Source organism: Meriones unguiculatus, chromosome 2 (assembly GCF_030254825.1).
Source record: "Meriones unguiculatus strain TT.TT164.6M chromosome 2, Bangor_MerUng_6.1, whole genome shotgun sequence".
Classification (NCBI taxonomy): domain Eukaryota; kingdom Metazoa; phylum Chordata; class Mammalia; order Rodentia; family Muridae; genus Meriones; species Meriones unguiculatus.
The window spans coordinates 96,561,429-96,576,793 of record NC_083350.1 but is presented as its reverse complement, the minus strand read 5'-3'; the positions used below and the strand labels follow the sequence as shown (position 1 = coordinate 96,576,793).

The 15,365-nt window shown below is 43.2% G+C and overlaps 1 protein-coding gene across 2 annotated transcripts in view; it reads left to right on the top strand.

Moving 5' to 3' along the window:
* The window catches only part of Mybpc1 (myosin binding protein C1), an 83,763-nt gene that overhangs the window by 14,857 nt on the left and 53,541 nt on the right, over positions 1-15,365 (top strand). For both annotated transcript variants that reach the window (XM_060377875.1, XM_060377874.1), the window contains exons 2-3: positions 5,322-5,357; positions 8,332-8,373. In XM_060377875.1, coding sequence (XP_060233858.1) covers positions 5,322-5,357; positions 8,332-8,373 — 78 coding nt within the window. The remainder of the gene's footprint in view (positions 1-5,321; positions 5,358-8,331; positions 8,374-15,365) is intronic.

The following is a 15,365-nucleotide window of genomic DNA, read 5'->3' as shown; positions in this document are numbered from 1 at the left end:
AATGTGTCACAGCTGGCTGTTAAGATAGCGTCTTCCAGATTTAAGGCAGCTGAATTAAAGCTCATTTTGTTTTTATCTTTTAGCCTGTTGCATAGTGAGCACATGGGTCCTTCAGACACAATGGAGATGGACAATTTATATTCAGGGCACATTCTCAGCTTCAGCATCCAAGATGCTTCTAATTTATTTGGTTAGAGTTCCCCCAAAGCCCCGCTTGGATCTGAAAAACAAAAACAAATCTAGCTGTCCTTAGGAAGTATGCTTTGTGCTGTGTGCCGCAATGCATGCTCAAAGTCCCAGCCCTTTGAAGGCTGAGTATTGCAATGTGTTCTAGACTAGCCTAAGCTACACAGAAAGTATGAGGCTAGCCAGAGCTACATGGTAAGATCTTGACTCAACAACAAAGCTGAGAGCCTGATTCAGCTTGATAGCTTATACACAACCACCCACGAAGCCTTTCTTCATGCTTTTGTTACCTAGTTTACTATATATTTAATGTGTATTCAGCAATATGACAAGATGCCAAGATATGAAGGAAAAAAAGCAACTTTGTCAATATTTAATTGGAAAAGAAGGGGATATAACTATACTGAGACTGCTGGGAAATAACTAAATCATAGTTGATAAGTTGTATATTAAGATGTGGTCACAGAAGGCTGGGAATAAGGAAGAACAGAATGTCAGCCCAGAGGGCCTTGAAAGAAGCAATAAAGATGGAGCAAGCCCATGCAACTGTAACAGCAAAGCAGGGTAGACCCAGAGTCACGATCGCACCCACTTCTAACATAGTCACAGAGGAAAGGCAGAAGGCCTAATGGGGAAAAGAACAAGAAACCAATCTCCTTCAGCAGCAGGAAGACCAGAGGATGGACAGAGAATACAGCTCCAGAACAGAATAGCTGCAGTAGCATGGTAAGAGGGAGACCAAGAAAGTGCATCAATGGCTTTGAATGCTAACCTCAGAAAGTAGACCTAACCCAGGGGGCAAGGGACCTTCTCAGACAGACTAGTGGGCTGGAACAGAGGAGCACAAGAACAAGCATCTGCAAATGTGGGGAGGAAGGATCAGGAGACAGAGAGCACTGTCTGCAGAAAGAGCCAGGAAGAGGTGCTTTGGCATGGTGTAGCCATGGCTCAGACCAAAACATAATGTGTCAGAGAAACTGGCCTCTTACTCTGGTTCTCTGCTATCCATCCATGTGCCTCAACAACTCACCCAGAGCCAGCCTGTCAATACTAGATTTCCATTTCTTCACCCTGATCTCTGAAAATAAAAAGGCTGAGGCATCCATGTTCTAGTGGACAACAGCATTAATACTTTCCATGATGCGGGAAAGACATGAAGGCATTCTTGTCAATGACATCTAAAGGGACACAAGTGTTTCACTCTTCTTGTGAATGACATTGCATCCCACTACATTATTTTCTGCTAGCACATCAGATTATATACTTTTTCTCCTTTGATATCTATCTGGCCGTTTGTCCATCTATCATCCATTTCATTCATCCATCCATCAATCCATTCACCAATTCATCTATCTACCTACCTACCTTTCTATCTATCATCTATCTATCTATCTATCTATCTATCTATCTGTCTATCTATCATCTTTTTAATTAATAAGTAGTAACGTACTTATTTATCACCAGAATATTTGAAAAAAAAAGTCAGAGAAGTAAATAAACAAATTGAAGTTTATATCAGGAGGTACCAAATACGATATTTTTTTTTCTTTTTTTTTTCAATGCAGTTTATTCAGGAACATTGAACAATCCTCGGACCCCGGGGAAAGCCAGCCCACAGCTTAAATAGCCTCTGGGTAGCCAACCCAGGCGTGCCACGGGGGCAATGCAGATAGGTCCACATACATGGAAGCAAGCCAGATCCTCAGCCTTAGCCAAATGTGGAATTGTTCGTGACAGAGAGCACTCACCATCGGGAAGGTGGAAGGCGGAAACCAGCTCCATCTTTAAGGCATAGCATTCCGCAGCTCTCTACAGTTCCCCCTTTTTGTTTTAGACGCATCAGGCAAGAGTAGAGGTCTGATCTCTGATATTAGAAATAAATTGGGACTTTGTACCAATGTTCATTTAGGTGTCATCCACCCAAAGAGCATCAGACCCGTCCGATACCTTTTTCTCAGAGGCGGGACCTGGGGCATCAACCCGCATGCAATCAGACATGCTCTTCTCTGGGTCCAAAGCGGCTGACCCTGAGTGCAGTGCTTAGCCTCGCATCCTGAGCGTATCATTTTAGCTTTTTATGGTATCCAACCATGCTTGGGGAGAATGTCCTGCTTCAATGGCTGTAAAGGCCTGAATGATCATGGCTGCATCACACTGTTGTGAGACTCTAATCTTGCATATATACCACAGGCAAACCAAGGAGACCAACACCAGAAGGCCTGCTAACACTCCCATGCCCGCCCATTCCTTCAGATGATTCATGGCTGCAGCAATCCATGTTGATAATCCTGTGGCTAGTCCTGCGTCCACTCCGGTAGAATTTACTGTGACAATGGCCACTCTCAGCTGCTCCATCGTAGTATCGAATTCTCCAGTCCAATTACCTAAAATATAGCTCGACAATTGTTTAGACAGATTTGCAGCACAGGAAAAATTCTCATGTTGTATGCTAGTGACACAAAGTCCAGCATACTTTCATTGACAGCCAGGTTGAGCGATTTGCCATAGGGTATCAAATTGCTCCTGCAAGAGGTCAATCCTCTGATTGAACACCATCAAGCTTCCTTTTAGTTGAGCATTAATTCCTTTATGTACAACTAAGGCATGAGCTACATTGGCTAAATGATTATTCAGGGTCTGAGCAGTCTGCCCAGTATGACTCATGGCTAATGCCCTGGTGGTAGCTCCAACAGCCGTCAATGAGATGGTAGTAACAATGGTGGCTGTAGTTCCAAGATCCCTTTTCTGTCTGAAGAGAGTCATAGCGTGAGGGGCATCAATGGGCACAGGCACCCAGTGAGGCAAGCGAGTAACCAGGGCATACCTAAATTTACTAGCATTCCAGCATTGGGCAAAAAAGCAAGTATCATTACCACAATTACTTGGCTCTATCTGGCTAATAATGAATAAAAATGGGGGATATAGACAAACAGGTGTGGGCTTATAGGAAATATTATGAGAAGCCTTAACCCCTCGTTGGAACATCCTGCGTCAGTTCTAGAACGAGCAGTGGTGGTGTCCGAGGTCTGAGTAAAAAGACATTTTGGCACCCTACCTCCCTGCATTTCTCATTTTCTGATTTCTGTCATAGCATAATCCATTCATTTGTCTAAGCCCATTCCAATAGCCAAGTGATGTGCAGTATCCTAGATGTGATCATAGGGCCCCATTACCTGACTAAAATACAACTTTTTTGTCTTTGGGTTTTATTTAATGATCAAGTAGAAAACACTTTTTAAAAGAGATTGCCTTGCCTTCAGTAATAGTCTCTTCCTGTTCTGGAGTTAAAGCATCCGGTTCACTCACACAGAGCTAATAACATCCAGTTTCTGGGTGCATATGGGAATCCGACAGAGATATCCTAACGCTCTTACACCCTGCACTGTGCCTGCAGCTATGTGGAAATAGTATGTGCTCCGACAGAAGGTTCTTCACAGACCGCACAGCCACACTGTTCCATGCTTTGAATGCTGCATCCACAAACCACATGTGAAATCCTGAGCTTTGGAACTGCTTGATGAGCATAGGTGGAAGTCCGGCACGTGTTCTTAGTGAAACCAGCAAGAGGAGGGCTTGGTTCTGTTCCCCAGAGACCAGAGCTTTGCGTTGAAATGAAATGAAAAGCTGCAGAATCAGAGGACTTCTTGTCATCACCTTTTAGGAAGTGGCCTCAGGAGGGAAGACTGCACTGAGTCACCTTGGTTCCTTCTCTTTTGTAGTAAGGGAATCTCTCTCTCTCTCTCTCTCTCTCTCTCTCTCTCTCTCTTTCTCTGTGTGTGTGTGTCTCCCCCCTTTTAGAGTTCTCCTCCCTCCTCTCCTCTTAGTCCCTCTCCCTATCACCCCTCTGCCTTACCCCACCCTCATCCACTCATCCTTTATTTCTTTTCAGAAAAGGGCAGGATCCCCATGGATATCAACCAACTATGGCATATTAAGATGCAGTAAGACTAGGCACCTCCCCTCATATTAAGGCAGGATGAGACAACCCAGTATGAGGAAACAGATCCGAAAAGCAGGCAAAGGAGTCCAAGACAGTCCCTGCTCTCACTCTAAGGAGACCTCAAGAAGACCTAGGTAGAGAGCTGTAACATATGTGCAGAGGTCCTAGGTCAGTCAGTAAGGAATTCTCTCCCTCCACCCCTCTCTTCCTCTCTCTCTCTCTCTCTCTCTCTTTGTTTTTGTTTTTTTTGGGGGGGGTTTTGTTTGTTTGTTTTTTAGGCAGGGTTTCTTTGTGTAGCCCTGGCTGTCCTGGACTCTCTTTGTAGAGCAGGCTGGCCTCAAACTCACAGATCCATGTGCCTCTGCCTCCCTGAGTGCTGGGATTAAGAGTGTGAACCACCACTGCTGGGTAAGGGCATCTCTTAAGGGGACTTCACTTAAAGCTCCATGGTACATGCCTGACACCTGCTGGGTCTACTTTCATCCTCACAGCAGCCTTTCATTTTCAAGATCTCAATCCAGTATCACAGCCATTTTTCCAAAGTGGGGGAAACAAACTTAGCAATATTAAATACCCAGTCTGCACTTGCTTTGGTGAGGTTTGTTTTTTTTTTACATATATTATTTACTTACTTATTTTTACTTTATGTGCATTGATGTTTGCCCTGCATGTATGTATGTGTGAGGGTGTCAGATCCCCTGGAACTGGAGTTACAGACAGTTCTGAGCTGCCCTGTGGGTGCTGGGAACTGAGCCCAGGTCCTCTGAAAGAGCAGCCAGTGCTCTTAACCATGGAGTCGTCTCTCTAGAACCTTGGATGGGGTTTTGTTTGTTTTTACATTTTGAGACAGACTCTTAAATAGCCCCAGTTGTCCTGGAACTAGATATATAGTGAGAGATGACAGTGAGATCCCAATTCTCCTGCCTCGACCAGGAAAGTGCGGGGATTATAGGCGTGCCCTACCCTTCTCAGCCTTGGGTGAAAGAGCACAGCCTGGATCCAGCATCTCACACCATCTATATCAGGTCACTTAGGTCTGTAGTCCACACCACACACCACAAGGCATCGTGCCTTTGGCCTGGTATGCTACCACCAATTCTCTATCGGCAAGCGTGGGGAGATGGCAGCCAGAGTGCAGCAGCCCTTACTTACCTGAAATGAGCCCTAACACTTCCATTATCCTTTTCATTTCTAGAAAATGAAGTGTCCGCCCCAGCTCCACCCCCAGAAGGTAAGTGAAGCCATCACCTCACATGTTTGAGCTGCAAATGCTGAAGTCCACCCCAGCATGATTCGGCCTCTGTGGATGCTGCGAGCTTTAACCTACTTCCTGTTGAAACACTGGATGATTACAACTGTGATAAGTTGATAACAAGAATAATACACGGTGAATTAACCTGGTTTGAACAGCGCTTCATATGTATTGTGAGATCTTTCCCAAGGCCTTCAGTTAGGTACAAGCTGTTGCCAGGCTTACATTTTGCTTTGGTGGAGGCAAAGTGTTTGTAAAGCTTCCCCTGGTTTAGTAACAGTCAGAGTTTACATCTTTCTTGTGACAGTAGAAAATGGATCCTATCTCAGCCCGAAGCTCAGTAGCTTTTCAACTTGGTCTATGTCACCACCAGACACCTTCAGAAACTCTTTGGGAAGTTTCCAGAAAGGTTTGGGACCCTCTGGAGCACACCATCAGATCCAATTTATTGAATTGTTAATATTCTCTTGCCTACCAGATTGGTGAAAAAAATAAAACAACTAGAACTATGTAGCCAACTTCTTGGTAGCTGCACATACAGCCGGAACATACGAAATCTGCCTTATGCGTGAGAAACCCGTCTGTGGCTTAAGTAAGACGACGGAGCCGAAACGATAAGCCAGCTCCGCTGAGGGGTAAAAGCTCAGTGTGGCCCTCAGGACCATCCGTGTGTCTGCTCCTGCCAGATGAAAGAAACCAAAATCATGAGCATTGTTCCTCAAGCTCCCTACCCAGGCCAACCCCACCAATCCTCCCCCTTCTCTCCCCTGAAAAACAACAAATCTCTTTCTTGTCACCCTTCCTCCTTAAAGAGGCAACTGGTGAGTCACTCACTGGGCATTTACCCCATGCACAACTCTAGGTGGCACTGTGACCATGGAAAAGGACACAGGGCTCTCTTCTGAACACTTGAAAGCTAAAACTCACCCTGTACCAGACACAGCATGGAGTTCTAAATAGAACTCCATAGTTTGCAGTCAAATTGACAATGAAACACAGCCTGCAGAGCAATGAAGCGAAACTCAGCTCGTATACTGAGGAGCCTCTCAATGCTCTAGGAAACCCTCTCAGGGCCTTATGCAATTATGTGCTGGTTACCTGAATTGGTAGTGTGGTGGGGAGCCAGGGGGTGGAGGAGCCACTGCTGACTGGTTCTGTCCAAGTCAGACTAGAGCTGAATAAGGTTTCAATTTCTATTGCCCCATCCTCCTTTTTTTGTTGCTAGAAATTTATGAGAGGATTATGGAGCCTTTCCATCCTGGAGATAGTTTTTCTGAGGGCAGTCCAGGGACTAAAGCTGTTCACAGAAACCTCTTTGTCTGGCTTGGAATACCAGCCTCACTAAATACCTTAAGCAGTAAGGAATACTGCTGAATTTCCAAATGAATGAAACAGAGTCAGTGCCCTAAGAGGTCAAATGGGTAAGCTCCCATTTGTAGATATCCATCATGAGGTCCCTGGAGACTTGTGACATTCTTCTGAGGACTGGCTTCTTTCTTCTTGTATGTAAAGTTTACTTTGGCAGTCAATGAGAACACTGAGAACTTAGAGGCCACACAGCTAAGCCTTTCCCTTCAGCCTGCGGGTCAGGTGTTGTGCTAGGCCACTATAAATTATGCCCCTTTATTCTGCCACATTTCATATTTATCGCACAATATTGAGCTTCTATAGCCAAAATGCCTCTTCTCAAACTGTGCTGAGATAGTCCTTAGTTAGCTGAGATATGGCTCACTAGTTAACAGAAAAAGACAGGCACACAGACAGACAAACGGTGGAGGGGAGAACTCATGCTAGAAATAATGTTTAATGGGTTTGTTGTTGTTGTTGTTGTTGTTTTTGCTTGTTTGTTTGAAACAGGATGTCTTGTATCTCAGGCTGGTCTCAAACTTATGATCCTTTTGCTTCGATAGGATTACAATGTGTGCCATCATGCCTAGCTATGGTTGAAACAGTTCCTTTAATGTTTTAAGATGTATTTGTGTCGGGGTATCCATGTGAAGGTACATGCACTTGTATCTGGAATCAGGGGCAGGCAGAGGCCGGGAGAGGGATGGAGTTACAGGCAATGTCAGCCACCTGACATGGGTGCTGTGGTCCAAACTCAGAGCCTCCTGTTCAAACAGCAAGTTCTCTTAAATGCTGAGCCACCCCCCAGCCTCAGCAGTTACTAGCTTATACACACTGTCTTCTTATCTCTAAACAAACATGATTGTGAACTGAAAGAAATGCAAGGTAGATAGCACTGACTGAGAAAGTCTGACCCCACTGTGCTTATGGCACATTTATTTCCACCCAACCTGATCCAGAAGACCTGTGTGCCCACAGGAACGCTTTTGAAGCTGCAAACATCTTGCAATCATTTCATACCTCCTTGTAACACTAGCAGCTAAGCTAACTGCGACCCTTTACAAGGGTCAAAGTTTCTTAAAATGTCCCTGGCTGAACTCTGAAACATAGTATACCCACATAATCTATTCTGGTTTATAAAACATGGTCCTGGTAGGATTAGGTATATTCCCCTTTTTTTTTTCTTTTGGTGGGAGGGTTTATTTTTATTGAAACAGGGTCTCTCTAGGTAGCCCTGGCAGTCCTGAAGCTCACTATATAGACCATGCTGTCTTTGAACTCACAGAGATCCCCTGCCTCCAACTCCTGAGTGCTGAGAGTAAAACAGTGTGCCACCACACCTGGTCCTGGGTTAAGCATCTTTTAACAATGTGTATTGCATGTTTTTATATATACTTTAAAAATGATCACGTTTATTAACTGCTTTGATTAAAGCTTACAGTGACTCTGGACTATGATCCCAAACTCCCAATTAATGTGAGGCATAATGAGTATGTAGCATTGTTAACACCATCATTTATCTCCTTCCTCTCCCTCTGCTCACTGCTCCCCACCCAGAAAAGTGCTGTAAGACACTTTTAAAGATGTGCTTGTACTTTCCACACAGAACCAAATAAAGAGAAAGAGGCGGGGACTGCTCCAGCAAAAGGTGAGTCGGAGGGAGGGAGGCTGAATTCAACAAGGCCAGAACAGGAAGAGGGTCCTTCTGGTGGTCATGTGACCTGTGACATTTCCAGTCGTTAGCTTTCATCTGTGTGGTTTCCACTTCCTCATTTGCATCTCATCAGCATAACCAAGTGGTGCTTTGGTGTGTGGCTGTCACACACATTTCCAAACCAAGGAAAATCGATACAAAACAATGTCACAAGCACTCAGGGAGAAGCCAGCGTGGGAAATGGTGAATTGGGTCCAACTGAGCATGTGAGAAAAGCTATTTGATCCTGGTTTCAGTTGGGAAAACCAGCTGATTTACCCAGCTGTTTCAAAGAAGTTTGTCAGCTTTTGAGTCATGATGTGAACTAGTTCACGAGTCCCTACCGATTGTGAAGATCTGGCGCTCACTTCCTAACACTGAGCACATCCTCCTATAGACACTCTGACTTGCAGACGTCCACATTAAGCAGACGTCATGCAGCTGCTCACCGAGTTGAAAACTCACTGACTGATGTAATCCTGGCCCACACTTGGCACGTTGTGGAGATAATACAGTTTTTTAAAAGAAGCAGTGGTTATCTTGTATTTCTGTGTCTTACCATGGCTGGAGCCATTGTCATCAGTGGCCATCTCTTTTAGGATGAGGGGTAATAGCCGCCCAAGGGAGTTGATGGACAGTTTTGCCTTATATGTTTGCATCATCGTTTTTACATTAACATTTATTTGAGTAATGAATAATGTAGTTTAAATTCCAGAAAAAAATACTGATTGCAACAAGAAGATTTTTTTTCTTTCCTGAACACAGCTCAATGTGTGTTAATTACCTGTTTGTTCTTTGTATGTAATATTTCAGTTCCTAATTCCTAGGCTACTGTCTCCTATACGTTCTTAAAATCTTTCTTTCGGTGTATGGATTTTCTTCAGACAACTGGGGCTCACTGTCTTGTAAATGAACACTCAGTGTTAGCACATGCACTTTGTCCTGACCTTCAGGAGTGCCCATGGACAGTACCACAGCTAACCCTGGCCACCTGGCCATCGTTCAAGGCTATTTTCTTACAGAATGCAGACAGTGCAAACTCCTGGAAATCTTTCCATGATATGGGTTCAAGGAGATTTGAACATCCTGGCTGAAGACATTGTAACTTTATTCTCAACAAGACCAATGGAGTATACCTCTGCTTCCAAATTTGGAAAGGTGCTTGGACCAACCTGTAAGGCTGAACCAACATAACAGATGATGTAATGCTGCAAGGCAAGCTGTCATGGTTTAAACACAGCCTGGGCTTGACCCTCAGTCTGCAGAGGTCTTCATGCTCTACTTAGATGCTTAAATACATTTTCTATAAATTAAAAGCAACCAGTTACCAGAAACTTGCTTACAGAAAACAAGTATGATGAAAGAATAAGGCCACATGATGGAATCTCCAAAATTTAGTAGCATTCTTTTTCTTGCATTTGTAGAAGATACGTGAGGACATGACTGCTCACAGTGACATGCCCCAGTTCATAAACTGCCTTTTTGTTTTTAAAGAGTTACTCTTCATACTTAGCAAGCAAGTTGGGTTAGTATGAAAAGTGATATCCTTAAATAAGGAAGCCAGGTAAATGGTTTTATTTTGTTTTCTATGTATGTAGTCCTCTTCAGCTACCACCTGTTTTCATCCAGGACAGGGAGATTTCAAAGAAAACACTGGAGCAAAAAAGATGCAACAGGAAAGAATGTCTGGGTGGGCTAAGTGGGCTGCACACTTTTCTCCAGGATTAACCAGAAGGTCTTCCTCTGCTCTCTCCCTCCTACTTTTAGTCTTTTTAATCTTTTTCTGAACTAGCCAACTCCGGTTTCAGTCCTCTGACAGCCTACCCCTGACCATCTGCTCATTTCCTCCTTTCCTTCCTCCTCCTGGTTTTTCCTGGATCTGTTGCCTCTCGTGGATGATTGTCTCCGAGAGTCATGCATTCATGGTCAACTCCTCTCCCTAAGCAGCTGGCTGCCTTTCAGTGGTCAGGCACTATGTCTTAACTCCCCTTTGGTCTCCTTATCTCCTTCTCTCCAGCATCTGACACAGAACCTCATATGACAGTTTCCCAATAAGTATTTGCCAAATGAATCAATAATTGAATTTCCACACTGGCTTGCCTGCTGACCCTACTAACAATGATGACCTGGATTAAGTTTTATTCCCGTATTCTCCTTTGCTGGGCAAGATGCATACTTAGAGGGTAGCGTAGAATAACTCGCTCAAAGCATCTAAAGGTCACACTTGAAGTTACTTCAGAACTCACCCTGGTGTCTTTGATGATTATGCACACTAGTCCTCTGTCTAATTAAAATACATTCAATAAACACTCTCCTAGGCTCCACTATTAACAATATTTGGCTGTGCTAGAGAGATGGCTCAGTAGGTAAGAGCACTGACGGAGGTTACAGCACCCAGGCGGCAGCTCATAACCCTGTGGAAGCCCAGTCCTAGGGGCCTGTGACGACTCTCTGGCCTCTACAGGTACTGCCTGCACGTGAGTCAGGAATAACATTCAGTCAAATAAAGTTAAAAACAAAGAAAAAAGTGTTTTAAAATTATTATTTATCTATTTACTATATATACAGTGGTGTCCTGCTTGCATGTCTGTCTGTCTGTGAGGGTGATGTCTGTCTGTGAGGGTGATGTCTGTCTGTGAGGGTGTCAGATCCCCTGGAACTGGAATTACAGACAGTTATGAGCTGCTACGTGGGACTTGAACCCAGGTCCTCTGGAAGAACAGCCAGTGTTATTAACCACTGAGCTATTGCTCCCATCCTCCCACCCCAAATGTTTTTAAAAAGCATATTTTTGGCTGAATTATTTGGAGACCACCTAGGAATTTTTGAAAAAAAAAATCATGTTTGTGGCCATGGAGAGTTGTTTGGTTCTTTTATTGATCTTGTAATTGGGATATTGGCTATATGCCAACTTCTTCAACCATATTAGGAACTTCTGAGTCAGTCGTGGTAACACACCCATAATCCTAGTGTTTGAGAGGCTGAGACAGAAAAACTGAGTTTGAGACCATCGAAGGCTACAAAGTAATATCCTATCTCAGAAAAGGGCTTTTTGTTTGTTTGTTTGTTTGTTTTTAATCCTATTGGTTCAGACACAAACATACACACACATATATATAAGATAGCTTAGTTAAAAGAATTGCTCCTTTTTGTTTTTCTTCCAGAAAAATAATTGTTTTTTTATAGTTACTGTAAGAAAAATAAAAATGTATTTGCTTTTCTCAGGGACTAACATTGCCGCATAAGCTGTCTCAAATCAACCCCATGCTTACCCAGTCTCTCACACTAACTAAAGCCGAAGTCTCTCCTCCTCCTGGCATGAGTGTGGCTGGCACACGAGGAAGTGAATCAGCAGACATTCTGAACTGTGCTCTCCTGAAGGACTCAATTTCTTTAAAGAACTATTAATTCTTTTTCTTCGTTTAGGTTCCTTTATACCCACAGTAACAGTACCCTGGAGATTTTACTCACATGATTAAATATGTTTGAGCAATTTACCTTTAGGTGTTGTCATAGTTAGGGTTCCTATTGCTGTGAGCAGACACCATGATCACAGCAACTCTTATAAAGGCAAACATTTAACTGGGGCTGGCTCACAGTTCAGAAGTTTAGTCCTTTATCATCATGGCGGGAAGCATGGAGGCATGCAGGCTGACGTGGTGCTGGAGAGGGAGCTGAGAGTTCTACATCTTTATCCTCAGGCAGCAGGAGACTGTGTGCCGCACAGGTGCAGCTTGCAGATCTGAGACTTCCAAGCCCGCCCAGACAGTGACACACGTCCTCCAACAAGGCCACATTCGCTAATAGAGCCACTCCCTATGGGTCAAGCATTCAAACGCAGGACTTTGTGGGGGCCATCCAATCAACCATCCGCTGAAATGCCTCTTATGCTTTTCTTTTTCTTTTACTGTATATTCTAATGTCATTGCTTCATGGTAATGAACTTTGTTTAAAAAATTAACATCAGTGTGTTTTCCAATTCTGAGACAGCCACTAGAAGATATAACATTGACTTAAAAGTATTGGAGCAGAAAAACTCATTAAATATTCATATTTATGATGGGATGAATACTGATTTTGTAAGCATCAAAATGTAAAGGCATGTTGTTTAAAAAATTGTAATTTTATCATATGACTCAAAACTTAGTGAATTAATGTTAGCTGTTGTTGCCATCTTCCAATATTTTGCTTTTTCTGTTGTAGTTTTGTTCATGCATAACAATATTTTCTACATGTGATTGCCCTGCTTGAGGCATTCATGGATTTGCCTAAACCAGACAAGGTATTATGCCAGCATTTAACGGGTTTGTTGTGAACCATGTATATCTCATATGCGTTTAGTCTTCATTCCAAAGCCTCGTCATTGTCTGAGGTTTACGTTGCTTAAATTATCACTTTTTCCGTTAACAGGCAATTTACAGTTAACTTCGGGAAAGCCAAGCACAGTGGCACTCGCCTTTAATCCCTGAATGTGGGAAGCAGAGGCAGATGGATTGATTTGAGTTCAGGCCGCTTAGGTAGAAATAATTGTATGCCTCACAGAGCCTGGAAGGCTGAAACACATCCTACCGGGTCTGTGGTGCTGTGATTGACAGCAGGGCTTGCCCACAGCTAAGAGGGCTCATGTGTACCTCGCTGGAAACCCTAGGTCGTGAGGGTGGCTGAGTTCTCTCCCTCCTCTGACTGCTTCCCTGGGAACTTCAGTTGGCTAGGATGTCATTTTCATGGCTCTACAACTTCCACAGCCTAGAGATAAGCAAGGTCAAGGTCTGCTTTGCTAAATTGCCCTTCTGTGTAGCTAGGGAACAAACATGCTGCCTTCAATGCCTTGTATTCTAATGTGCAGTATTCTAGTAAGCCCAAAAGGAAATGTTAAAATTTTCATCAATACTATAGTCACTTCCATACTACATTGTGTGTTTTTGTAAGATTCTGTTTTTCATGTAAATGGTGTTGAACGTCCCAGAACCTGTGGAGTTCACACAGTTACTTCGTAGCAGCAGCATCTTCCTTTAGTGGTGGATAAGAACAATTAAACTTTCCTTTTCTCACCCAGTTCAACTGAATTCAACCAGACCAGTGTTCGAGAATTTAAAGTCAGATGTTCAGCATCTAAGGTCTATCATAGAGATGAGCACCAGTGATCCCAGATCTCAGGAGACTACAGCAGGAGGATTTCAGGTTCTCGGGAGTCCCGGGCCAGCTTTCTCCTTAAATTTCAGAAGTAGCTATAGATATACAATTTAATGAGTATTCCAGGAGAAGAGAATTCCAAAGGGAAATGAGTTTAAGAGGTATATCATCTCAAGTTCATTCCTGATGCACATTAGCTCACCAAAGGCTTTGGCATGTGTGCTCAAAGAGCTCAATAAAATATAAATGTTTAGCTTCTGCCCAACATTCTCCACTCTTCTCTGAACACTAAAAACTTCCGCTGAATAATCCCAGTTTTTATAACCTGGTGAGTCTCCTCCTGCGTATTGAAATAATAAATGGTAGGGTGTCTCTGTGTTATAATATTTTGTTTAAAGAAACAGTAAGGTACATCTCTGGTCGAAAGTAATGTAAAGTCACTAAAATAGTATTTGCTGTAAATATTCAAATAGATCACATAAAAACCTACCTTCTCAGTAATTTTTAAACTACTTTTAATAAACATTCTACAGACACGGATCTTCTGTAGCCTATGTATGAGATCATATAAGGTCCTAGAACTTTCTATTTTGAAAAGTGTAAGATGTTTATTGTTTGTTCAAACATAGCTTGCATGGCTTGGGAAAGAAGGGTCCAGGTTTACTATACTACCTACAACCGCCTCTGCAAGCATGTAGAGCATGTGTGGCTACACAGGTGTGTCAGGAAGGGGCACACTTCAGGTCACCTGTGAGCCTAGGACTTGCACAACATATTTTGGAATTTATAAATTTGCATGAGTAAATTCTGATATATGCAGCACCGGAAGTGCCAGTACAATCTTGGGGAAATGGCTGCGAAGTTCTGAGATAATTATCACTAAGCTTAATAGAACCGATTGATTTATATTCATTAATTTGAGGATTTTGGCTTCATAAGTACAGAAGGGAAACTGTGGGGTTTGCTGGGTGGAAACAAGTTCTCTAAGAGTCCCTAAAAGCTTGTGCGTCAGTGTCTAAGTAAATATGATATATGAATAACATCAGCCGTTGGTTTCAGCTATGAAACAAAAACTTGGAAACCCCCTCGTCATCCTCCCGCTGACTTACAGTCAGAAACTCTGGCACAACCCCCCCTTTTGTTTTAATCTATGCTTTCATTTGAATTGTCCAGCTCTCACACCGTTTTTTTGTTTTGTTTTGTTTTTGTTTTTATTCTTCTCCTATTTGGCTTGGTTTCCGCCCACGCTCTTAAAGGCTACCTACCTACCTATGGCTCCCTCAGCGGCTGAAAATGCTCTGTGTAGTCTCTCTCTTCTTTTCCAGATTCCTCTTCCAGGTTACCTGGATGAAGTTCTTTCCTCCTTGACTTTTTCCTCCTGTTTCTTGTTTCAGAGGAAGATGAGGCCTCTCCGCCGAGTGCCCTGCCTCCAGGTTAGGAGGATCCCCTGGCCCCACTGTTAACTCGAGAATACATTGAGCCACTGTAGAAGCCAAGAGGCAGGGAAGCAGGAGGGAAACATTGGCTTTAAGGATGATTTCCACAAGCAGCTTTTGAAAAGGAAGATTTTTTTCCAGCCAGGTGGTGGTGCACATCCATAGTCCTAGTACTTATGGGGAGGCTGAGGCAGGAGGCTCTCAAGGCCAGGCCACCTTGGGCTACAGAGTGAGTTCAAGGCCATCCTGGGTTACATGCTGAAACATTGTCTTTAAAAAAAAAGAAAAAAAAAAAAACTCTTGAATATGGGTTGTTTTAGGGATGAAAATGTTTATTATCCATTTTCATCTATATATCCCCCTTCTTGCTTGTATTTT